The sequence below is a fragment of the Centroberyx affinis genome, unplaced genomic scaffold (genome assembly GCF_046629955.1).
Source record: "Centroberyx affinis isolate AG114_WGS23_722 - 3 ecotype Tasmania unplaced genomic scaffold, CSIRO-AGI_Caff_v1 ptg004044l_1, whole genome shotgun sequence".
In the NCBI taxonomy this organism is placed as follows: domain Eukaryota; kingdom Metazoa; phylum Chordata; class Actinopteri; order Beryciformes; family Berycidae; genus Centroberyx; species Centroberyx affinis.
In genome coordinates this window covers 10,001-35,017 of record NW_027281841.1, presented here as the reverse complement: position 1 = coordinate 35,017, position 25,017 = coordinate 10,001, and the positions used below count along the sequence as shown (strand labels likewise).

The following is a 25,017-nucleotide window of genomic DNA, read 5'->3' as shown; positions in this document are numbered from 1 at the left end:
CTGGAGACACTTGATGTTTTTATGGTTTATGGAAATCGCCTGCATCCTCTCTGCAGCGTCTTTATCACTCCTGAGTTTCTCCTCAGATCAGTAAAGTTCATCTTCTCTCCTCATGTTTCCTTCAGACACCTCCTGATGAGACTGATCTGGTTTCTGCTGAAACTCACAAACTAAGACCGCTTTAACCTGAACACTGATCTGAACACTGCAGCTGAACATGTGAGGAGGAAACAGCCTGAACACAACCAGCCTGAACAGATAGATAGAGAGAGATAGATAGATAGATAGATAGATAGATAGATAGATAGATAGATAGATAGATAGATACTTTATTGATCCTGAAGTAAATTCTGTTGTACAGTAGCTTCCAGCGTGTGCATTACAGGAAAGGAAGGTACAATAAAAAATTCTTAAAAAACACCTAAGAGACTAAAACAAACAGAGTAAACAGATAGAAAGCAGTCCAGCAGAGACTGGGGAAGAAAGAAAGAAAGAAAGAAAGAAAGAAAGAAAGAGCCTGTGCAACCTGCAGTATGTACACAACTTTATACAAAACTGAGTAAACTAAATTTATATATATATACACACATATATATACATTCTGTCAACATGAGATGCTGACTTGCTAAATACATAAACACACATACATGAGCCATATAATGGTATATATACACAATAATAAGATTAATGGTAATAATAACGATATATAGGCCTATATAGACACACACACACACACACACACAAGTACATATATATATATATATGAACACAACCAGCCTGTCGTCCGTCACTAACCCCCTCAGCTGAACACCCCCCCCCCCCCCCCTCTTTCACCGCCTTCTTTCTAGGAAACGCTCCCTGACGCAACAGGAGCAAAGCATGCTGGGAGGTTTGTGTTGGTACAGTGTTTCCCAGCTGTCACCTGTTCCTCTTCCTGTTCCTCTTCCTGTTCCACCTGGCAGGTCGTGACCATACAGGGAGTTTCCTCTCACCTGGGGATCGGCGCATCGTCCCGGCAACCGGTGATGATGTCATCCTCCGCTGAACACAGACAGGATTTATTTAGAAACATCTGGAGGAATCAGGCTTTGTGACCTGAACACCAGGAGAGTCATGAAGAAGTGTTCAGTCAGAGCAACGTGCAGGAAACCCAACGCCAGACAAACCATACATCTGGTTTTCTACATTTACATTAAGGAAGTAAATAAAAAACATCAGTTGACAGTTGTCGGCCTGAAAGTCTGCTGGACACTGGAGGATATTGACAAAAAAATCGAATTGCGATTATTTGACAGAATATTGCAATTGAGATTTAAACTGCGATTCATATCATCACAAGTTCTTTCAACTTTAAAATTGCTTAAATAAAAGTCATTTTGTTAAAAAAAGCAATAGATGTCAGAGTGCAGGATTTACTGAGTCTGATGAAAGGACCGAAGAACCTGCAGCTCTGAAACTCGACTCGACTCTGAAGAAATCCACTGCAGACTCTGACATCTGGAAACTGGAGAAGTTCAAATAACTTTCGTATCATCACAGCTGATGGTCTGACACACACTCACACACACTCACACACTCACACACACACACACACACACACACTAGGGCTGAACAATTAATCGAAATTTTATGGAAATCGCAATATGGCCTACTGCAATTTTCAAATCACAGGAGGCACAATATTTGTTAAAGGTGAAATGTGTCAAAACAGCATTTTAAAGTAAATATTGTGGTGCTGCAGAGATGTCCTGGCCTACACATCATATTCTACAGACTGAAGAAAACATCTTTGTTTGGTACAGATCCCCACAGAAATCACACCGTAATCATTTTAATACGTTTTTCAATGAAAATGAGAATAATGATGTAAAAATTATCATTCCCTCTAATATCGCAAATCATATCGCAATTGCAATATCAGTCAAAATAATTGCAATTAGATATTTTTTCAAAATCAGCCCTAACACACACACACACACACACACACACACACACACACACACACACACACACACACACACCACCGTCCTAACTCAAACTCACGTTACCATTTCATACCCAGCAGCCTGACTTTGTGATTATTTGACTGCACATAAACACACTTTCACAGCAGCTGGTCTGAGATCAGTGTTTCCCCTCAGACCAGCAGACCAGGTTCTCCTCAGTTCCAGGTGGAACCAGTGATCAACACCACAGAACCAGCTAGAACAGTGGTTCCCAACGTGGGGTCCGGGGACCACCAGGGGTCCTTGAGGGGGTTCCAGGGGGTCCCCAGCAAATCGCTAAATTGTTAAACCTCAACATTATTTCATTTATTACAAGAAGTGAACACAATTAGAGAATGTAGAAGAAAGACTGTTTTGATCAAAGTTTCTCTGTTATCTCTTTACCTGCAACACAGACAGACAAGGAATTCTGGATAAAATCATATATGACAATAAAAATATTCTCAGATTTGGATCAATGAGACAAAATCTCATCAAATGGGGGTCCATGGCTCTAATGTGGACTAGATTAGGGGTCTGTGATATGAAAAAGGTTGAGAACCACTGATCTAGAACACACTGAGACCTGGACTAAGACTGTCCTGTCCAATAAAACAGGTTTGATGAATAAACACATTTTACATTTCTACATCTGTTACAGAGTCACATTCAGTTTCTACCAGAGGAGAGACCAAGTCCACCTCACTCCAGGCCCAAGTCAGGTCCAAGTCATTAAAGTCAAGTCCAAGTCATTAATGTCAAGTCTCAAGTCTAAATGTAGAACAGCAAGTCAAGTCAGAACAAATCAAGAGTCCAGTATCAATTTAATATCTTAAAGAAAACTAAATATCTAGGACTTTTCAATGCAATATGGTTTTAACAGGATAAAAACTTGGTAAGAGCATCATGAGTTTGATTTCTATAATCAGTTTCAACTTCAATAAATTCAATCATTCCATACAAATTCAGAAAACAGAATTTAAATTCAGTCGTCTGCTGGAACAAATCTCATCACTTTCAATCTGAGTCATTTACACAAACACAAGATCTCAAGTCAAGACTTTAGAAACCTTTTCAAGTCATCAGAGTACAAGTCAGAGTCAAGTCCCAAGTCTCAAGCGATTAAAACGGACTCGAGTCCAAGTCATGTGACTCGAGTCCAAGTCATGTGACTCGAGTCCAAGTCATGTGACTCGAGTCCAAGTCATGTGACTCGAGTCCAAGTCATGTGACTCGAGTCCAGCTCTCATGTGAGACAAACAGGTTTTTTTAATAAGTGAATGTTGCAGAAGCTTCGAGCTCCTCGTGTCTCTGCAGCGCTGCGTTTTGAAAAACATCTCAATAAAGTTTTTCATCATGACTGTTGAACCAGGCTGAGGGGCCGGATCCACCTCTGCCTCGGTGACCTTTGACCCCGGGCCGCCCGGCCGCCGCGGCAGACGGTCGGTCAACACAGCTGTGTGTACTTCACTGACATCGGGAAAACACAGAACCCGTCCAGCAGTAAACAGAGCTGAAGGCCAGTGGGCTCAGCTGTGACCTCTGACCCCTGACCCCTGACCCACTGCTGCAGGTCAGACTGTGTTGACGCACTCTGCTGTTGACATGGAAAACCCCCAGCAGACCAGCAGACCAGCAGAGTCTGGGGGTTTTACAGTTTGGGATTTCACTTTAATTTACAGTTTTCCATTTTTATTTCAATTTCAGTTCTGTGTTTAGTTTTCAGTGGGTTTGGTCGTTTTATAAAAGTCTTTATGTTTAGTTTCAGTTCTAGATTCTTTTTATAGAAAACGTTTCATTTATGTCACAGCAGGTTAAACCTGTCTGTGGTTTTAACCGACTGACAGACTGACTGACTGACAGACTCTCAGCTGGTGAAAAACAAAAAGAAAATAGAGTCCACACACTAGATAATGTCATAATGTTTATTGGTATTCCACCATGTGACGTTTCTTCAGACATGAAACAAATGCAGAGACACCTTACAAACACCTGAAAACAGTGAACCAAAAAGAAAAAGAAATACATAAAATAGTGAGCCCTGTAAGTACAAAGAATATGTACAATATTTTTTTTTAAATTTATTTTTATTTTTCTATCATTCATTGTGGTAGTTTCACATCACTGCTTTTGGGATTTATTGTATGTAAACACTGTTTTAGAAGAGTGCTATACAAATAAAGTTATTATTATTATATATTCTAAACCACCTAAATATGCCATAACAGAATCATCAGGTAAATAAACGTCAGACTTTATAGCAGATAGAGAGAGAAATATGTTCAGCACGTAGTAAATCATATAATGCATAGTAAAAATGCACAATAGTCCCCAGAAAATACACCATATAGACACATATGTGCACACAAGAATTGTACAAAGCCCCATATACACTTCAGAAAGATAAAGAAACTTATCTGTCAGTCCAGACTTTCAGCTGACTGACAGACTCTCAGCTGTTAACATGGAAAACCCCCAGCAGACCAGCAGACCAGCAGACCAGCAGAGTCTGATATCGGGGTTTTACAGCTTGGGATTTTTTTTTGTTTGCATCGTTTTCCATCTTCATATTTCAGTTCTGTTTCAGTGGGTTTGGTCACATTACAAATGTTTAGCTTTGGTTCCAGTTTGTGTTTTAGGAACATCAGATCAGATCTGTAGATCTCCAGTGACAGACGGTCTGTTCTGTACTGAGGGAACACTGAGGGAACACTGAGGGAACACTGAGGGAACACAGAGAACACTGAGAGAACACTGAGGGAACACAGAGAACACAGAGAACACTGAGAACACTGAGAGAACACTGAGGGAACACTGAGGGAACACAGAACACTGAGAGAACACTGAGGGAACACTGAGGGAACACAGAGAACACTGAGAGAACACTGAGGGAACACTGAGGGAACACAGAGAAAACACAGAGAACACTGAGAACACTGAGGGAACACAGAGAACACTGAGAGAACACTGAGGGAACACAGAGAACACTGAGAGAACACTGAGGGAACACAGAGAACACTGAGAGAACACTGAGGGAACACAGAGAACACTGAGAGAACACTGAGGGAACACAGAGAACACTGAGAGAACACTGAGGGAACACAGAGAACACTGAGGGAACACTGAGGGAACACTGAGGGAACACTGAGGGAACACAGAGGGAACACTGAGAGAACACTGAGGGAACACTGAGGGAACACTGAGGGAACACTGAGGGAACACTGAGGGAACACTGAGGGAACACTGAGGGAACACTGAGGGAACAGGAACAGTTTGTCACTTTGGATCAAACAGAATACGTTTTTAAAACGTTTGTCACAAACTGTTCTGAAGCTTCCAGACCAGCTGAAGGTCTGAAGCCTCCAGTCTGAACCTGCAGCTACAAACCAAACCGTCACTTAGTCCCTGGATCTTCTTCACTTCTTTACCTCAGAGCTTCTCAGTCCTGCTGCTTTTCTGTTTCACCTGGTAGTTGATCCACCTGGTGTCCCAAGTCCTTCGGTCCTGATGAAACCAGGTGACTGTAATGAACTACGAGGTGAAACAGAAACCCAGCAGGGTTTTGGTGATCCAGCACCAGGTTTGAGAAGCACCGCTTTACATAAACATTAACTATCCATTAAAAACAGATTAAAAACATTAAGGTGAGTATCATGGCTTTATAAAGGATTTATTCATGGGTTGGTTCACTGAGACTCTAGAAATTAAGGGATTTTTCAGGCCTTTTAAATGGAAAGTTCAAGTCTCCCTGAACTTTACATTCAATTATAAAGTAAGAAGTCAAACATGAAGTTTGAGGTTTTGATGGATCTCCTCCATTAATAACTCCCTTAACTCATTTTAGGGTGATTTTGAATGAATTACTGTAAATTTAGGGTGGAGCAGACACACCTGATTCTGTCTGATGAGTTTACTGAACCAGGTGGAGCAGCCGAGACCTGCAGAGCCGAGACCTGCAGAGCCGAGACCTGCAGAGCCAGGACCTCCTGCAGACCTGCAGAGCCAAGACCTGCAGGAGACTGGGTGGAGAAACTGATTAAAGGGTTTTAGAAATCTTACTGCTGAACTCATTAATCTTCCAAGCTGGATTCAGGTTTTTGGAAACAGATGATCATCATGTTTGGTTGGAGTTCAGAAAGTCTGATGTCTGACTCAGTAAGCTCCACCAGGTCCACAGCTCCTCCTGCAGGTCCACAGCTCCACCTGCAGGTCCACGGCTCCTCCTGCAGGCCCACGGCTCCTCCTGCAGGTCCACAGCTCCTCCTGCAGGTCCACAGCTCCTCCTGCAGGCCCACAGCTCCTCCTGCAGGTCCACAGCTCCTCCTGCTCCACCACCAGGTCCAGAGCTCCTCCTGCTCCTCCACCACCAGGCCCACAGCTCCTCCTGCTCCTCCACCAGGCCCACAGCGCCCCCTGCTGCTCCTCCCCTCCTCTGCAGCCTGAGGAGCTGCAGGTTTCTACAGCAGGTCAAACTGCTCAGTGTCACTTCAGCAGGGATTTTAGTTTTGGTCTTCACAGCCATTTTTATTTTAGTCTCAAAATGCATTAGTTTGTTAAAATTTAGTTGATTGGTTCTTAGTCTTTCAATTAAAAAATCTTTGCATTTTAATCAATTTTTGGCATTTTTATGTCCTAATTTTAGTTAAAATTTAGTCACCAGGAACACAAAGTAAGTAAGTAAATACAATTTTATTTATACAGCACCTTTCAAAACCTAAGTTACAAAGTGCTTTAGAAAAGAATAAAAGGTTAAAAGAACAAACGATGAGATTTAACAACATTACAGTTAAAGGAATCACAAATCAAAATCACTCAATCATAAAAACACTTAGAGAAAAGATCTTCAGCTGTGACTTAAAACACCCGAGAGAGTTAGCTGACCTGACTGTTCCACAGCCTGAGACCCAGGACAGCAGCACAGTCCCACAGGGTCTTCAGTCTGGAACGAGGTCCAGCTAGCCGGCCTGGCTCAGAGGACCTGAGGGGCCCAGCAGGGGTTTAAGGTTCACCAATATGAAATGCTGTCTCTTCTTCAGGATCCACAGTCGGATCATGGCTTGGCTCTAAATGATTTTATTAAATGGTGCGATGACAACTTCTTGGATCTTAATGTAACAAAAACAAAGGAGTTGATCATTGATTTTAGGAAAAATAGTGCAGAGCCAAAAAACAGCCAGATACATGGTAAACCAGTCCAAATTGTGGAAACCTACAAATACTTAGGAACCACATTTGACTCTTATCTAAAGTTCGACAGAAACACAGAGTCACTTGTCAAACGGGGACATCAAAGAATCCACCTGATGCGGAAGCTCAACTCTTTTAGTGTTTCTAAAACCATCTTATGTTCCTTTTATCATTCTTTTATTGAGAGTCTTTTAACATTCTCTTTTATTTGTTGGTTTAATGGTCTGTCTGTGAAGGACAAAAACAGTCTGAACCACATAGTCAGAGTCTGCTCCAAGATTATTGAAGTCCAGCTAACAGACCTGAGTGTGCTCTGGAAAAAACGGGTGGTCCAGAAAGCGAAATGTATCATGAATCAGAGAGACCATGTCAGGTCTGGTGGACTTACTTTAATGCCCTCAGGGCGGCGCTATGCACCCCTGAGGAAAACAAACCGCTACTCAAACTCTTTTATGCCTTCAGTTATCAAGCTGATGAATGCTAAATTTAATGAGTAGGTTTGTGCTTTGTCGTTTTATTTATTTATTTATTATTTTTTTCCCAATTTATTCATTCTTTTCTTTGTACAAGTAATTATTTTCACATGAGACATGTACAAGATATCGCTGCTGGGAAACCATTAGCTAAACTGATCCACTGACAATTGAAGGTTGAGTGTTAGAGTGTAAGTCTAATGAATGATTGTTTTTTTTATTTCTTTTTGTGAACTGGGAGCTGTAAACTGAATTGCCTGTATGAGATAAATAAAGTTTTCTGAATCTGAATCTGAATCTGAATCAATATACTCTGGAGCAAGACCATTCAAAGCCTTACAGGTGAGGAGGAGGATCTTGAATTGAATCCTAAATTTAATCGGGAGCCAGTGTAGTGACATAAGACCCAGAGTGATGTGAGAGTGATGTGAGAGTGATGTGAGAGTGATGTGAGAGTGATGTGAGAGTGATGTGAGAGTGATGTGAGAGTGATGTGAGAGTGATGTGAGGTGTTACTGCAGGGTCTGTGCAGGAATCCTGAAGTTAAATTCAAAACCTTTTAAGAGCTTTTCAATATATTTTCAGACCTCAACGACACTTCAAGCTGTAACCGGTTACATCAGCGACACCTTTAACTTACATTTACTATACACTGATTTTGAGATTGCAAAACTAAACAGTCTTAGTTTGTGATAACCTCTATGGATCACTGGATCAATACAACAGAATTCAGATGGGCCGCCCGGTGCACCAGAGAGCGTCTCTTAACTTATCTTAAGTTTGTTGTAGTGTTGGTGAGGAGCAAAATAAATAAATTCACACAAACTTTTAGCACACAAACTCTTTGGACAAATAAGCTATTCACATTGAAAAAATAGCTACAAAATGTAATACCTCATAAAATGGCCATTAAGACTTTTTAATAGTTTTTAAGGGCCTTAATTTGCACTAAATTGATTTATTACTTTTTAATACTTTAAGACCCTGCAGACAGCCTGGTGTGAGTCATCTGGCTGCTTCTCACAGAGTCACACTGATCTGAGCTGGAGGACACAAAGCATGGAGAACCACTTCCAACAAGCATTTAGTCTCATACAATTCTCTCTCTCTCTCTCTCTCTGCTGTATTTATTGTGTTCTATACAGTTGGACTGTTGTTCTGTTATTGCATCATCACTGCACCACCACTGTGTTGACTACTTATATTATAATACCATATAACACACAACACCAGGAGCATGAGTGTTATGAATAATATAATGCTAAATGATATATTGTATAATAAATGGTATTGTACCTTATGTAATGTACAGATTGTATTTATTGCGTATTGTAGTTCTTATATTTTGTACTGTATTGAGTAAAAACAGGACAGTTACAGTTTCTACATTTCAAGATATAACTTGTAAGCCTAATTCTGAGGAGAGTAGGCAACAGAAATATATGGTCAATCTGTCCTTTCATTGTCCCATACCAAAATGCAAATACAATTTCACTCATATTTCAAGTTCACTCAGCAATCACTTCTGACCCAAGAACTACATCACTGGAGGGACAACATGTTTACTGTCTGCTTGTTTTACATCAGTTTCTCAGCTCTGGTCCTGCAGACTGAGACTCTGCTGGTTTCTGCTCCAGCTCTCGAATCAGAGACGGAGTCAGACCTGAAGCTCCAGCTGACTGGAACTAACCAGCTGGGCAGAAACCTGCAGGACTCTAGACCTGCAGGACTCTAGACCTGCAGGACTCTGAGGACTGGAGCTGAAAATCACTGGTTTAACTTATAAAGTTATAAAGGAGAGGCAAGAAAAAACATCAACTACCAGAAATCTGACTTTGTCACATTAACCAGATAACATCTGTCAGTCAGGTTTGGTCTTACTGAGTGTATTACAGGCACGAGACAGACTTCAGTGAACTGAGACTTACAGCCGGTTCACCGGGGGCTCGAGCCGGTTCACAGGCTGAAGGTACCGGGCCAGAAGCCCGGCTCGGCTGCCTTCCTTCTGCCTCGGTACAGAACCTGTGGAGAGACGCGGACACCAAACTACATTTAAAAATGGCGTAGTTTAAAGTTGCCGTGCTTACCGGCAAAGGTTCAAACCCGGTAGACATGACTGAAGACCTTCACCGAATCACGAGGAGAACAGCAGACACACCAAACAGCTTTCAGTTCAATAAAAAGTCGACTTTTATAACCAGCTCGCCTGTAATTCCTACATCTTCAGCCACCTAAAGACACGGCGGAAGGCGGCAGCGAGGACTATAAACCGATTTCAAAACTTGAGATTTAGTTGAATTGAAGTTCTGCTTGGTGAATCATTTATATGCCGAATTTACCAGAAGACCCGAACGATTCGTAAAAGTCCAGGTTCTGTTCAACCAGCTCTGCGCGTTTATTGGTTAAGCAAGACAACAGTAAAACGGCAGGTTTTTTAAACAGAGTTCGGTGCCCCGCGCTCTCCACAGAGGAGAAGGACGTGAGTTATCTGATCTGGACTTCAGCTCCAGACAGAATCCGCTTCAGGACGTCGGACCTGCTGAGTTCACTTCAGAAACACGACGACACAAACTTAAAGCTGCGTGTTCATTTACCTGCCGGCAGCGCGCGCCCGGGCGGTGACTCTTCTGTTTGGGTCAGGTGCGTGACGGCGAAGCGCTTCGTTCACGGCACCTTTGCGACATTTATAGCCACACTTTGCGGGCTTTTTGCTCCGCCGTCCAATGAGATTCGAGAAACCGAGAAGGGTGCGCAGGAGCCGAACCAATCCCGAGCCGCAGAAGCATCGGGATGGTCTTCCGGGGTGGTCGGTGACGCTGCAGCCCATCCGCACCGCCGCAGATCCGCCGTCCTCCTCAGCGGGTCGCAGCGGGAGCTAGCCGAGCCGAGGCCGAGTGTGTTCGGCGGGGATGAGACAGAGGCGCGGCGGAGGAACTGGAACAGATTCACCGAGGCGCGAGACAGAGGGACACGGACCGCACCGCGCGGAACAGTAAGTGTCCGAGCGGAACAGCAGCGGCAGAATACCGCGGCGAGAGCGGCGCGGAAGATGTGGCTGTGATGTCCAACATGTCTGTCTGTCTGTCTGTCTGTCTGTCTGCCTGTCTCTCTCTCTCTCTGTCTCTCTCTCTCTCTCTCTCTCTGTCTGTCTCGCGCTGCCGGACCTCGCGCTGCAGTTTGAGGAAAATGAAATAAAATGAAACGCGGTTTGATGTTTCTGCTGCTGAGACCAGAAACACAGAGAGAGAGAGAGAGAGAGAGAGAGAGAGAGAGAGAGAGAGCGAGAGAGAGAGAGAGCGGGAGGCCTGGAGGCTGCTGGGGCTCCTCTTCCTCCTTCTTCTCCTTTTACTATTAGGCTACTATTCCTCCTCTTCCTCCTCCTCCCTTCCCTTCTCTTCTTCCTCCTCCTCCCTCCTCCTCCTCCTCTTCGTCCTCCTCCTCCTCCCCTTCTTCCTCTCCCTCCTTCTCTTCCTCCCCCTCCTCCTCTTCTTCCTCCTTCTGCTCTTCCTCTTTCTATTCCTCCTCTTCCTCCTCCTTCTGCTCTTCCTCCTCCCCTTCTTCCTCCTCCTCCTCCTCCTCCTCTCCCTCCTTTTCATCCTCCTCCTCCTCTCCCTCCTCTTCATCATCATCATCCTCCTCCTCCCTCCCCCTCCTCTTCATCATCATCATCCTCCTCCTCCATGTGTCAGATGCTGAATTTGACCTCAGCTCTTCCTGTCAGTATCATTCATTTCATTCATATTTTCCTCCTGGATCCTCACATAAAATCAGAGTAGAACCTGACAGAACCAGCAGTAGAACCTGACAGAACCAGCAGTAGAACCTGACAGAACCAGCAGTAGAACCGGTTCTGTCTGCTGCAGATCATCTTCCAGATCATCTGAGGGACAGAGTGTGAGTTTCTGTTGAAGCTTCAGTCTGAGTCTGTGCAGAGAAACCAAACAGGAAACTACAATCCTAACTGACGCTTCAGTTCAGACAGACTGACAGAACTGTCAAGCTGTCACAATTTAAAACAGGACTTCCTGCCACAAGCTTCAAAATAAAATCCCAGTTGAGTAGCTTCAACCATTTCGAGTTAATACAAAATACAGAGAGGAGATCAGGGGGGATTCCATGTAAATGACTAAACCCAACTAAATCCACACAATCCATATTAGTGCAGCGAGCCTCTAAACGAGCCGTTTGGACTTCCGTAACTTTGTGATGTCACAAAGGTTCGCTCATTATCATTTCTGTAAGAAATAACAGACTAACAAAGAGTTTTTTTCAAAGCGGTTGAGCGGTTGTCATCGTTTATTACCGGAGAGTTTTCCCTACCTGTAGCCGCCGGGCCGCGGCGTCTCACGTTTCACTCTGGAAACGGTTAGCCGATCGGAACGGAGGGTCGTTAATATTAATGAGCCTTAAAGACACGGAGACAGAAACGGCCTGTTCTTGGTAAGGCTCAGAGAGATGCTGGAAAATGACAGAAAGACACAGAATAAAACTCTGGACAGTGGAGGGACATTAAAAGTTTCACAGTGGCTCTTCCTTATAAACTGATAATTTCTGTAATTTTTTATTTCTCCACCTTTTCCATAACCCATATATTTCTTATTGTCTTCTGTTTCATCCTGTTCCAGATGTTCTGTTTAACATCCCTCTGCTCTGTTCTTCAGTACATTCTGTTTCCCATCAGGATCAATAGTGTGATCAGATCTGAACAGATCAGATCTGATCTGAGGTCTGCCTGCTGCTCTTCAGCCTCAACAGACTTTTACAACTCAAACCTGAGGAGCAACAAGCCAGACGCTTGTTCTTCGCTCCTTTTCTAAGACTGTTTGCAAACTCTGTAAGAAAAATAAAGATGTGATTCTTTTTTCAGTGAAGCTTCACAGTGCGGTTGGATAAATTCCTCATACAGACTGTTATAACAGCTGTGTGATCCTGTACAGTCTATATGGCTGGTAATAATTAATGATGCTGAGGAAAGGACTTTTTGAACCAAAAAAAACAAAACAACACCCGCATCCTGGGTGTTTTTCTGTATTAACTCAGATACCAAAAAGGCTCTTAAACACAGTCCACCTGTCAGCTGTTTTCCTCCCAGCTGTCAATCATGCGTTCAATTCAGTTCCATTCAGTTCAGTTCAGTTTGTCCTGGAAAACATGACTGGGACTCAAATATCGAAAATAATAAGATTAGATAGTTCAAATAAATATTCATTTTACAAATTTAGCCTTTTATTTTGAAGGGCAATCCGCCGTACTTCCGTTCCACACAACCATTTAATCCTTTCCCACAATGCATTGTACACGTCCTCTACTTCCTGTTTATTGTCGCCGTTTCCACCGGTAATATTTTAACGTTTACGCCAGTCCGCCGGCGCCAAAAGGTCCGTGAGTAACCGACTACCGACACATTTACCGTTGAAATCCCTTTTCTGATATTTATTCAGCCATTTTCCCCTCTGCTGCGGCAGTTTGCAGTCTGGGAAGAGACAATCCCTCCCTCGGCTTCCTCATCACTGACACTCAGCCCAGCCTGGCCCCGAAACTCCACTCAAAAAACAGACGTTTTATGTCGCTTCGCTTACCGGCAAACCTACACACCGTTTAGAATATAACTAAACACATTTTACGAATCGACAGGGTCTTCTAGTAATTTCGGCATATATATGAGCCACGAAGCAGCTCTGTATTTCAATAAAATCAAAATTTTTACAATTGGTTCACAAGGCTCGCTACCGCCCTCCGCGGTGTATTTTAGTGGAGAAAGATCGTGGGAAAAACAGGTAAACGGTAAAAAAAAAGAAGAAGATATTTTATGTAAATTAACTGCTGCGTGATGTATTGGATTAATGCCGAATTGAAGAGCGACGCCTAACGATTCGCCAAAGATCCTAAGTCGGTCTACCAGATATGGGCCTTTGCTGATAAGCAAGAAAACGTTAAACTGACAGATATTTGAATGGAGTTTTGTTCTCGTTCTCTCTGTAATAGAAATAATGAAAGTGTCGTAACCCAGCCTGAGGGATTGTGTCTGAACTGTTTTCAGCCAGTCTGTCTGTCCGAGTGTCAGACTGACGTGAGTCACGTGACAGGACGGCGCTTTAAGGAACAAAGGGACATCAATTAATGATTTTATGAAGATTTAATTGATTTTTGTTTCTATTGGTGGCTGTTTGTCTTACAATGATCAGTGGCTGGAGGTCAGAGTTTACTCTCCTTTTTATTTACCATTACATCACAGTGTAAACCTCACATGGGTGTGTCAGGGAGGGGTAGTGGAGGTGTGTGTGTGTGTGTGTGTGGGGGGGCTAACGTTTATAGAATGTTAATTACAATTTCCAATTTGGCTTTTACCCAAAGCGACGTACACATGAGATTTTAATACAACACAAGAAAGGATGACAAGTAATTCATAACACATTACTAAAATGATTTAGTAACTTTAGTAACTAAACAAAGTCCTGCCTAAAATACACGGGTTAACCCTTTTTAAAATAATTCAGGCTAATGATAGTGGGGGGGGTGGGGGGGTGATGATGGACGATCTGTTTCTCTCCTGATACGCTTCGATACGTGATCAATACAACCAAGATACCATGTGATCAATAGAAGTTCAGTGACGACAAAGTCTGACTGTGCAGAATTCTGTTTATTTCTGAGACTCAAATCTTTCCAGCGATGCCATTGGCTGCTAGAATGTAAACAACAATTTAAAAATGTCATTACAAAGTGACAATAATATAATTTGGATGGAGAGCTTGTGAAACTGTGATGGTCAAGAGTCTCATTAGTGATTACTACAGCAGAATAACATGGAGCCGATATCACCATTCATGTTCCTGACAGCAGAATAACATGGAGCTGATATCACCATTCATGTTCCTGACAGCAGAATAACATGGAGCTGATATCACCATTCATGTTCCTGACAGCAGAATAACATGGAGCTGATATCACCATTCATGTTCCTGACAGCAGAATAACATGGAGCTGATATCACCATTCATGTTCCTGACAGCAGAACAACATGGAGCTGATATCACCATTCATGTTCCTGACACAACATGCAGACTGACAGGTTTTGCATTGAGATGTATTGAGTTTTGATCCATGGTTCAGGTCCAGAGTCCCAGGTTCTCCTCATGTTCTCCTTCAGTAGAACCGAAGCCCCTTTCACCCATGAAGCCGCTTCAATTCTTCAGTTAAAGGTGTCGGTTTCTGCCGCCGTTCACACAGTACCGACAACACCGTTAAATTCCTCCGTTAACGTTCTGTCATCGTGTTTTTCTGTTTCGTCTAAACCTGATCCGCCTCGGATGGTTTCTGTGCAGACTGTCTGAGAGTCCGACCCGCTGTGACCGATTCCATTCATGTCACTGTCTGATTGGTGGAAAAGATTGAAAACGCTCAGCTCGCGTGTTCCGGTCTGTCAGCTTGACGTTTCCCTGCTCTCTCTCTCTCTCTCTCTCTCTCTCTCTCTCTCTCTCTCTCTCTCTCTCTCTCTCTCTCTCTCTCTCTCTCTCTCTCTCTCTCTCGCTCTTCTTCAGGGGTTTTGTCGACCGTCTGAGCGGACTCTTCCTCAGGACTTTCCCCCCCGCAGCCTCAGGTCCGGTCGGGATGGAGGACTCGGAGACGGAGCTGGCGTCGTCGGAGCCGGACGCCCTCGGCGCCGATTTCATCACGGTGGAGCTGGACACGCAGCCCATCGAGTACGTGGTGAAGTGGGCCGAGGTCGGATCCAAGTTCACCATCTCCTGCGTGAAGAAAGACTCGGACGACGGCTCGGAGCTGACGGCCGAGCAGCTGAAGATCGAGACGGACGAGGCGTTCTTCGCCCCGTACGAGGAGGTGTACCCCTGCGAGGTGACGGAGCAGAGCGTGGAGATCAAGACCGACTCCGACGACGAGGACGAGGAGGACGAGGAGGAGGACGAGGACGAGGCGGAGGAGGCGGGCGGCGGCCGGCCGGACGCGGACGGCGAGCCGGACTCGGACCAGGCGGACTTCGACCCGGACGACCGGCCGTACCGCTGCAGCTACTGCGGGAAGTGCTACAGCCACGCCTCCAGCCTGTACCGCCACCAGCAGAGCCACGCCGGCAAGAGCTCCGCCACGCCGCCGCCGGCCAAACGGGCGCTCGACCCGCCGGGGAAGGAGGCGCGGTACACCTGCCCGCACTGCGGGATGAGCTTCAAAGGCAGCAGGTGAACACACAGACGGTTTCTCATGTTTTACTCATTTGTACATTACTGAGTTTTTATATGTTTTGTCTCAGATGTTTGTTTGTTTTCTGCAGTAGTGTCAGTAGAAAACAGATCATTTTAGATTTCCAGACATTCATTTTCCCAAAAATAAATTTTTACAGAGAATTTTTTGTATTTCTTTATAGAAAGCTACATATTAAGTAATAGACCACTATTCAGTGCTAATGATCAATGACATAATGAGTTGATCGAACCAAACTGATCAACTGAAACAGAAACGGTGTAGATGGAATCAAACCGGATGAAGGACGGATGGACTGAAAGGTGAAGCTGTGGCAGACGGTGAACTTTCAGATCATCACTTATGACTCCATGGCAACAGTGAGCATAGCAACCAGACACGAGGTGGTCGTCCTGCATCGGCGAGGTCTCCCCAGCAGACAGAGGTCCGGGACGTCCGAGCTCCTCTGAAGAAGCACGAAGAAACATGAAGGTCGAGTCCGGCGGTGCGATCGGCTCTGAACTCACAGAAACCACCGGGACCCGAGAACGGCCTCTACGGTCCGGAGCGGTCTGCTCAGAACTCAGAAGTCTTCATGGAAGAGTTGCTGCCAGAAAGCCGTTCCTCCGAAGCGGAAACAAAGCCGAGAGACTCGCCGACGCACGGAAACACCAGGACCGAGTCAGCAAGCGGTCCGGACCGGCGAGTCGAAGTCTGAGATGTTGGACTCAGACAGGAAGCGGTTTGTCCTCAGAGGAGCTGGCAGTTCCCTGCTGGTTTGGACACTTCTGCGAACGGATTTGGAGATCTGGTCAGAATTAATGGAATCCTCGATGCTGAGAAGTACGAGCAGATCCTGGTCCATCCTGCAGAACCATCAGGGTCCGGTCCGTCCCGGCGTCAGTCTGCAGCGGGACACTGACCCCGAACACACCGCCAAGGTCTCTGAGGTCTGTCTTCAGCGAAGTGGAGGAGGAGGAGGAGGAGTTCTGCAGCAGATGGTTTGTCCTCCACAAAGCCCGGATCTCACCGTCCTCCAGGAGGTCTGGGACTCACCCTGACCCGGATCTCAGCGTCCTCCAGGCGGTCTGGGACTCACCCTGACCCGGATCTCAGCGTCCTCCAGGCGGTCTGGGACTCACCCTGACCCTGATCTCACCGTCCTCCAGGCGGTCTGGGACTCACCCTGACTCGGATCTCAGTGTTCTCCAGGCGGTCTGGGACTCACCCTGACCCTGATCTCACCGTCCTCCAGGCGGTCTGGGACTCACCCTGACCTGGACTGACAGAAGCAAAGACAGCCAACGTCTGCAGAAGAACTGTGGAAGTTCTCCAAGACGCCTGGAACAACCTGCCAGACCATTTTCTTATAAAACTGCAGGACAGAGAACTGATGCAGTTTTAAAGGCAAAGAGTGTTCACACCAAGTATTGATTTGATTTAGTTTTTAACTGTTTACTCCCTTTGTTGTGCATTTTCTTTTATGTACAAACTTTTCATTTGATTATTTTTGAAAGCATCTACGCTTTATGGATTTTTTTTACATGTAGCTAAGACTTTTGCACATTACGGTACATTAAATATCAGAGGTTTGACCAAGTCAAGTCCCAAGTCAGTCTCAAGTCTTGAGGCTCAAGTCAAGTCTCAAGTCTAAATGTAGAACAGCAAGTCAAGTCAGAACAAATCAAGAGTCCAGTATCAATTTAATATCTTAAAGAAAACTAAATATCTAGGACTTTTCAATGCAATATGGTTTTAATAGGATAAAAACTTGGTAAGAGCATCATGAGTTTGATTTCTATAATCAGTTTCAACTTCAATAAATTCAATCATTCCATACAAATTCAGAAAACAGAATTTAAATTCAGTCGTCTGCTGGAACAAATCTCATCACTTTCAATCTGAGTCATTTACACAAACACAAGATCTCAAGTCAAGACTTTAGAAACCTTTTCAAGTCATCAGAGTACAAGTCAGAGTCAAGTCCCAAGTCACCAGAACCCAAATCAGGTCCAGTCTCAAGTCTTCTCTTCATGCAGCAAGTCGAGTCTCAAGCAGTTCAAACTGTGACCTGTGTTCCCCCTCTGTCGCTTATCTTGCCATTTTTATAGTTTGTCCTTTCTTTTTTCTTCTGCTGGTGATTGAAACTCTTTTATCTTTTATCTCTAAGTATGAACCTGTCAGGAGCCACAGTGACTTCTACAGTTCATCTGAAGGTTTTTAAGTTTCATAAAACCAAAACATTTCAGCCCAGACAGGAGCCTGAAATCCTTCAGCTGAAGTTAGAAAGTGAAAATCACTGAAGATGACTGTTGCACTTCCTCATGATGCTGTACTTCATATTTTCCAACTTTTCATTCCTTTATTTCTACTGTGGTAAAGTTGTTATTATTATATTATATTATTATTATATGGTTAATGCTCCATTTGCTTTCTTCTTGTTTACATTGTGTTTGTCTTTGCTGTGACTGTCTGCTGCTGCAGGATCAATAAAGTTTGATGTGATGTTTCCCCCTCAGGATGCTGGGAAGTCACCTGCGTCTCCACGGTAAGAGGCGGATTCATCCCTGCAACATCTGTGGGAAGGAGTTCAACCACAGCTCCAGCCTGTCCCGCCACCGCCTCATCCACAAGAAGGGCAAAGGCATCCCCAAAGACGTGGCCGTCGGCTCCAACATGGCCGCCCTGCGCCGCTCGCTGAAGACCGGCGGCAAGAACAAGAAGACCAAGAGGCAACGGCAGCAAACCGGCGGCAAGCGGCCGGTCCATCCGCCGCCGCCGCCGCCCGCCGCGGTCCAGGCGGCGGGCGGAGAGAAGTTCTACGCCTGTCCGCAGTGCGACATGACCTTCAGGACCTCCACCCAGCTGTCCAAACACCAGGTGAGCCACGTCAGGCAGCTGCTGGACAGCTACACCCCCGGCAAGGAGAACCTGGGAGAAACCTCCTCCGACCTGAAGATCCGCCTCAAGCTCTGCTCCCGCGACAAGCCCAACTTCTACACCCTCTGCAAGAAGAACCGCCGCCGCAGGGGGGGGCGGGCCGGGAAACGAGGCTCCGCCGCCTCCGAAGACGAGGAGGGAGGAGGGGGAGCGGGGGGCGGAGGGGGCGGAGCTCACGGCTGCGGCCAGTGCGGGAAGCGGTTTAGCCACGCCTCCAGCCTGGCCCGGCACCAGCAGACCCACAAGGCGGACGGAGGCAGGGGGAAGTTCGGCTGCGGCGTCTGCGGCAAAGCCTTCCGGCGGCGGGCGGAGCTGCAGCAGCACCAGAAGAGCCACGCCCCCCACGCCCCGCACCCCCCCCACCCCACCAAGACCTACACCTGCTCCGCCTGCAGCAAGACCTTCATGCACTCCTCCAGCTTCTCCAGGCACAAGAAGGCTCACCTGGAGGAGGAGGAGCGCCAGCGCAGCGCCAAGCGCCGGAAGAGGGGCGCGGTGGACGAGACGGCGCCGCTGGAGACGGACTCTGAGTGACACGGCCGCTCTGGATCTGGGCCGGTTCTGGACCGGTTCCGGACCGGCTCCGGTCCGGAACCGGTTCCGGACCGGTTCTGGACTTTTCTTGGCGGCTCTCGGCGGTCGAGGTTTCGGGGTCCGGCTCGGACCGGAACTGGTTATTTCTCTGGTGTAGATAGCAGCAGGACATCCATATATGGTCATTTAGTGGATGGATCTCCATATATGGTCATGTCCGTACATGGTCATAAATGACCGTTAGCTAATTGCTCTTAAGGATGGGGATTAGATTTGAGTGTAAGCCCCGCCCCCTGCCCCTCCCCCCCCCCTTTTCCTTGAGGGAAATCGTTCCTTTGTGTTTCGCCAAATGTGGATTCTGTCCCATCAGCCGGGGCCGGACCGGATCGAACCTGTCCGACCGGTTCCACTGGTTTGACTGGTTTCCTCTGGACCGACCCGTCAGCCTGACCTCCAGTCGCTTTCATTTGGACCATCTTCATGCCAAAAAATATCCCAGAGTTCAGTGTTTTCTCTCACAGGGGAAAAGCCTGTGAGACCTTCAGACCATCCTGGGACACCAGAACTCTCCACTGAACCTGGACCACCGTAACCATAAAAATAAAAACATATTAAAGCGTACTGAATCCTACAATAAATCTGTATAATATCTCCATCTCAGACCGGACCGGGTCCCGTCAGTGTCGGTCCAAACTGCCGGTTCCATCGAACTTTTGAAGGTTCTAGCCTCGATGTTCTCCTACATGTTGTGGAACAGTGGAACAGTGGAACAGTGGAACAGTGGAACAGTGGAACAGTGGAACAGTGGAACAGTGGAACAGTGGAACGGTGGAACGGCGAGCGGCTTCAGTTCGGGGAAACAGAGTTTACTTCTGTAGTTTGATAGTTTCCATGTTTTTTTCTTCCCTTTCTCACTTTTTTTCGAGCGAGTTCCCGGACCGGTTCCTTCCTGGTTTTGAAGAGAGCGATTTGATTGGCTAGTTCTTATTGGCACAGCGTTTCTGATTGGTTAACTGTGTTATAGCTTTCATATTTGACGTTGGCGTTGTTGATTTTAAACGTTGAGCTGAAGCGCGGCGGGCGGGCGGCGGTCAGCCGGCCTCAGTGTGACCTGTTCCTCATTATGTATGCATGAAGATATAACCATAGAGTAGATCTGCTGAGTGTGTTAGATATTAACTGACATATTCCCTCCTCCTCCTGTCCTGACCGACGCCCCGCCTGCCGCCTTCAGCCTGAACAGGTGTGTGTGTGTGTGTGTGTGTGCGTGTGTGTGTGCGTGTGTGTGCGTGTGCGTGTGTGCGTGTGTGTGTGTGTGTGTGTGTGTGTGTGTGTCGAGGTTTAGGGGAAACTGCACTACTTATTTATGAATTTGGAACAAAGTTGTAATATATATAAATGGTATTGAATGTGATTCACAAGTAGAAACTGAGAGCGGCCCGGCCGCCCTCGCCATCGTCACCGCCACCATCATCTTCATCGTCTTCATCATCATCAGCTGACAGAGGAAGCTGCCCCCCCCCCCCCGACACTTTGAGCTTGTGAATACCATTTCCTGTTTGAATTGGATTGATCTTAATTTCATTGTGATCTATTTATGTGCGTGGGGAGCGGAGCGGTGACCCAGCACCACATTTAGGTAGAAGAAGACGAAGCGCTCCCGGTGCGTTCCCTTTAGTCCCCGGTTTGAGTTCCAGCCTCCAGAACCTTCTCTCTGTTCCCAGCAGCCTCGCCTTCAGTTCTGTTGTGTTCAGTTTTCTGTTGGTCACCTGCAGACTAGAGCTGTGTGTCAGTGTATCGTGTTTGCCAATAGAATAAATCCAGTTGACATGTTTTGTCTTGCGTTTTGTAATAAACCTTTGGAAGACGTTTCCTCCATGTTGTCTGTTCTGACTGCTGATTCGGCGCTTTCTGTCTGAAACACCTCGGCCCGATCCACAAAGCACGCTAAGGAAAGTGGGGATTCAAGTCCAAAACCTGACAATGAACCTAACAAATGAGTCGGGGCTGAAGCGGTTCCTTAAAGGTCAAATCAGGTTCACACAATCAGACTAACTGGAGAGGTTCAGGTTGTCAGGATAACTGGTGTGCAGACGTTCTCCTGAGGTGGAACATGAGGTGGAACATGAGGTGGAACATGAGGTGGAACATGAGGTGGAACATGGATCACATCGACACTCTGTGGCAAACAGCAAAGAGAGAGCGGTGATGTTCAGGCCACCCAGCAGCTCAGAGGAAATATATGAAGAAATGAAACATATAATAACTAAAAAAGGTAATACAGCTTAGGGCTGGGCGATAACTCAATATTATCGTTTATCGTCTTTCAGTGGAATCATATCGTGGTGATATGAAGATATTTTAATATCGTGACTCATTTCTGCTGTCTGAACTGATGATGACAAGCAAATTTTACTTCTCATAACTGATAAAATGAGGTATGGTAGGAATATTATTTGAATATTTCTGTTTTGTTTGACTTCACACCTAACATCACTATTCGGTTCAATGAGATGAACATTAATTTGATTATTTAACATGATTTTGCATACATGAACCATATGGTGATATATATTGATATCGAGAAAAATCCTTATGATTATCATGATATTGATTTAAACCATATCGCCCAGCCCTAATACAGCTGCCATAAACAAAACAAGAGAGAAAGCCCGGCAAGAAATTGCTGATCGATTGAATGCGTAAGAAGCAACTAAGTTAAAATGTAATAAAATATTTTGATACAACCAAATTAAATCTTGGGCACAATACATTCAACATTCAAGATTCAATACTTTATTGCCATATCAACAGAGCTGATTGGAGTTTGTCTTACTGAGCTCACTTAAACAGACAAACACATAGAACCACTCACAAAAAAAAACACATACATTCAAAAAAAGAAAGTATAAAACAGATAGATAACATCCAAGCCATAAAATTATCATAAAAGCATAAAACAAATGGGTAGAATAAACTAAACTCCAACACATAAGAACAGCATGAAACACATTAACAGCAACATCAAACGACCTGCTGGATGAAGTGCTTCAAGTGAGTAAGTAAGTGCTTAATAAAACCATCTGTGTTATTGCAGTTATTTAAACCTACTGAGCGACCTGAGCTCAGTTTAGAGTTTAGAGAGTAAGTGAAGCAGCTTCTGGATATTGCTCTTCTGGATCTGGATGTTCTGGTCTTAACACTTCGAAGTCTTTTTTGAGAAGGCAGAAGATTAAAAAGGTTGTTAGCCGGGTGAGAGCGGTCTTTAAAAACTTGAAGGCCTTTCTTCTGTAGTCTGGCCGTATAGACTTCCGCTCGGGGTGCATGGGAGATCGCGTCCGATAATTCTGGATGCGGTACGAACCGCTTTGTCCAGCTGTCTGCTGTCCTCAGCAGGACTGTAGGTCTGATGCTGCTCGAGCTTCCTTACCTATATTCAAACAGTAAGAACAGAAAACCTGTAGGTTATTAAAATATCTTATACAAGAATACATAGATATTAAACCTCAGGGCTGCAAATGTATACATGTTCACTCGTTTAATATACATATATATTATGTATATTTGATGAATGATTTCAACAAAATAAACTTTTTTATTTGGGGGGGGGCAACTTGAGTGGGGAGAAAAGAACGTGGCAGCAGGTGAAAACTAAATATAAAAATATTGTTCAGAATGGTAAGTATGCCTATAGGCTATATAAGCAATTAAAGGAATAGTTCACCCAAAAACATAAATCCTGTCATCATCTCCTCCCCCTCATGTCAAATGAAACTCAGGTGAAGTTTGTTAGTCCATATAACACACAGGGAGGCTGCAGCACAACTTCTCCAAAACAACTGAAGTCAATGGGGACCTGTTCTTTAGAGTCCAAAACAACAACAGACAAACAATCACACTGTGAACAGAAAGTAGAAAGTAGAAAGTATTAGTAGTAGTAGTATAGTAGCAGTAGTATTCGTAGTAGTAGTAGTATAGTAGCAGTAGTAGTAGTAGTATAGTAGCAGTAGTAGTAGTAGTATAGTAGCAGTAGCAGTAGTAGTATAGTAGCAGTAGTAGTAGTAGTAGTATAGTAGCAGTAGTAGTAGTAGTATAGTAGCAGTAGCAGTAGTAGTAGTAGTATAGTAGCAGTAGCAGTAGTAGTAGTAGTAGTATAGTAGCAGTAGCAGTAGTAGTATAGTAGTAGTAGCAGTAGTAGTAGTATAGTAGCAGTAGTAGTAGTAGTAGTATAGTAGCAGTAGCAGTAGTAGTAGTAGTAGTAGTAGCAGTAGTAGTAGTATAGTAGCAGTAGTAGTAGTAGTATAGTAGCAGTAGCAGTAGTAGTAGTAGTAGTAGCAGTAGTAGTAGTATAGTAGCAGTAGTAGTAGTAGTATAGTAGCAGTAGCAGTAGTAGTAGTAGTAGTATAGTAGCAGTAGTAGCAGTAGTAGTAGTATAGTAGCAGTAGTAGTAGTAGTATAGTAGCAGTAGCAGTAGTACTAGTAGTAGTATAGTAGCAGTAGCAGTAGTAGTATAGTAGTAGTAGTAGTAGTAGTAGTATAGTAGTAGTAGCAGTAGTAGTAGTATAGTAGCAGTAGTAGTAGTAGTAGTATAGTAGCAGTAGTAGTAGTAGTAGTATAGTAGCAGTAGTAGTAGTAGTAGTATAGTAGTAGTAGCAGTAGTAGTAGTATAGTAGCAGTAGTAGTAGTAGTAGTATAGTAGTAGTAGCAGTAGTAGTAGTAGTAGTATAGTAGCAGTAGTAGTATAGTAGCAGTAGTAGTAGTAGTAGTAGTAGTAGTAGTATAGTAGCAGTAGTAGTAGTAGTAGTATAGTAGCAGTAGTAGTAGTAGTATAGTAGCAGTAGTAGTATAGTAGCAGTAGCAGTAGTAGTATAGTAGCAGTAGTAGTAGTAGTATAGTAGCAGTAGTAGTATAGTAGCAGTAGTAGTAGTATAGTAGCAGTAGTAGTAGTAGTATAGTAGCAGTAGTAGTAGTAGTATAGTAGCAGTAGTAGTATAGTAGCAGTAGCAGTAGTAGCAGTAGTAGTAGTAGTATAGTAGCAGTAGTAGTAGTAGTAGTATAGTAGCAGTAGCAGTAGTAGTATAGTAGCAGTAGTAGTAGTAGTAGTAGTATAGTAGCAGTAGTAGTAGTAGTATAGTAGCAGTAGCAGTAGTAGTATAGTAGCAGTAGTAGCAGTAGTAGTAGTATAGTAGCAGCAGTAGTAGTAGTATAGTAGCAGTAGTAGTAGTAGTAGTATAGTAGCAGTAGCAGTAGTAGTATAGTAGTAGTAGTAGTAGTAGTAGTATAGTAGTAGTAGCAGTAGTAGTAGTATAGTAGCAGTAGTAGTAGTAGTAGTATAGTAGCAGTAGTAGTAGTAGTAGTATAGTAGCAGTAGTAGTAGTAGTAGTATAGTAGTAGTAGCAGTAGTAGTAGTATAGTAGCAGTAGTAGTAGTAGTAGTATAGTAGTAGTAGCAGTAGTAGTAGTAGTAGTAGTAGTATAGTAGCAGTAGTAGTATAGTAGCAGTAGTAGTAGTAGTAGTAGTAGTAGTAGTAGTATAGTAGCAGTAGTAGTAGTAGTAGTATAGTAGCAGTAGTAGTAGTAGTATAGTAGCAGTAGTAGTATAGTAGCAGTAGCAGTAGTAGTATAGTAGCAGTAGTAGTTGTAGTATAGTAGCAGTAGTAGTAGTAGTATAGTAGCAGTAGTAGTATAGTAGCAGTAGCA

The 25,017-nt window shown here is 44.5% G+C and overlaps 1 protein-coding gene across 3 annotated transcripts; it reads left to right on the top strand.

The window, feature by feature from the left end:
- The first annotated feature begins 10,517 nt into the window (after positions 1-10,517).
- On the top strand, positions 10,518-21,181 carry LOC139663537 (zinc finger protein 135). 3 transcript variants are annotated; one of them, XM_071542234.1, is made up of 3 exons: positions 10,518-10,637; positions 15,187-15,843; positions 18,364-21,181. In XM_071542234.1, the coding sequence occupies exons 1-3, from the start codon at positions 10,555-10,557 to the stop codon at positions 19,316-19,318; spliced, it is 1,695 nt and encodes a 564-aa protein (XP_071398335.1). In that variant the 5' UTR covers positions 10,518-10,554; the 3' UTR covers positions 19,319-21,181. The 3 variants fall into 3 exon arrangements, with proteins under 3 accessions (XP_071398335.1, XP_071398336.1, XP_071398337.1); XM_071542235.1 differs by lacking the exon at positions 10,518-10,637 and adding an exon at positions 12,935-13,023; XM_071542236.1 differs by lacking the exon at positions 10,518-10,637 and adding an exon at positions 12,967-13,027.
- Positions 21,182-25,017: the final 3,836 nt, after the last annotated feature.

Bases quoted from the DNA above. Each gene is read 5' to 3' on its own strand.
- LOC139663537 (XM_071542234.1), top strand. From the start codon at position 10,555: ATGAGACAGAGGCGCGGCGGAGGAACTGGAACAGATTCACCGAGGCGC. The intron at 10,638-15,186 runs GTAAGTGTCCGA...GCTCTTCTTCAG, and splicing joins GGACCGCACCGCGCGGAACA to GGGTTTTGTCGACCGTCTGA. The intron at 15,844-18,363 runs GTGAACACACAG...TTTCCCCCTCAG, and splicing joins ATGAGCTTCAAAGGCAGCAG to GATGCTGGGAAGTCACCTGC.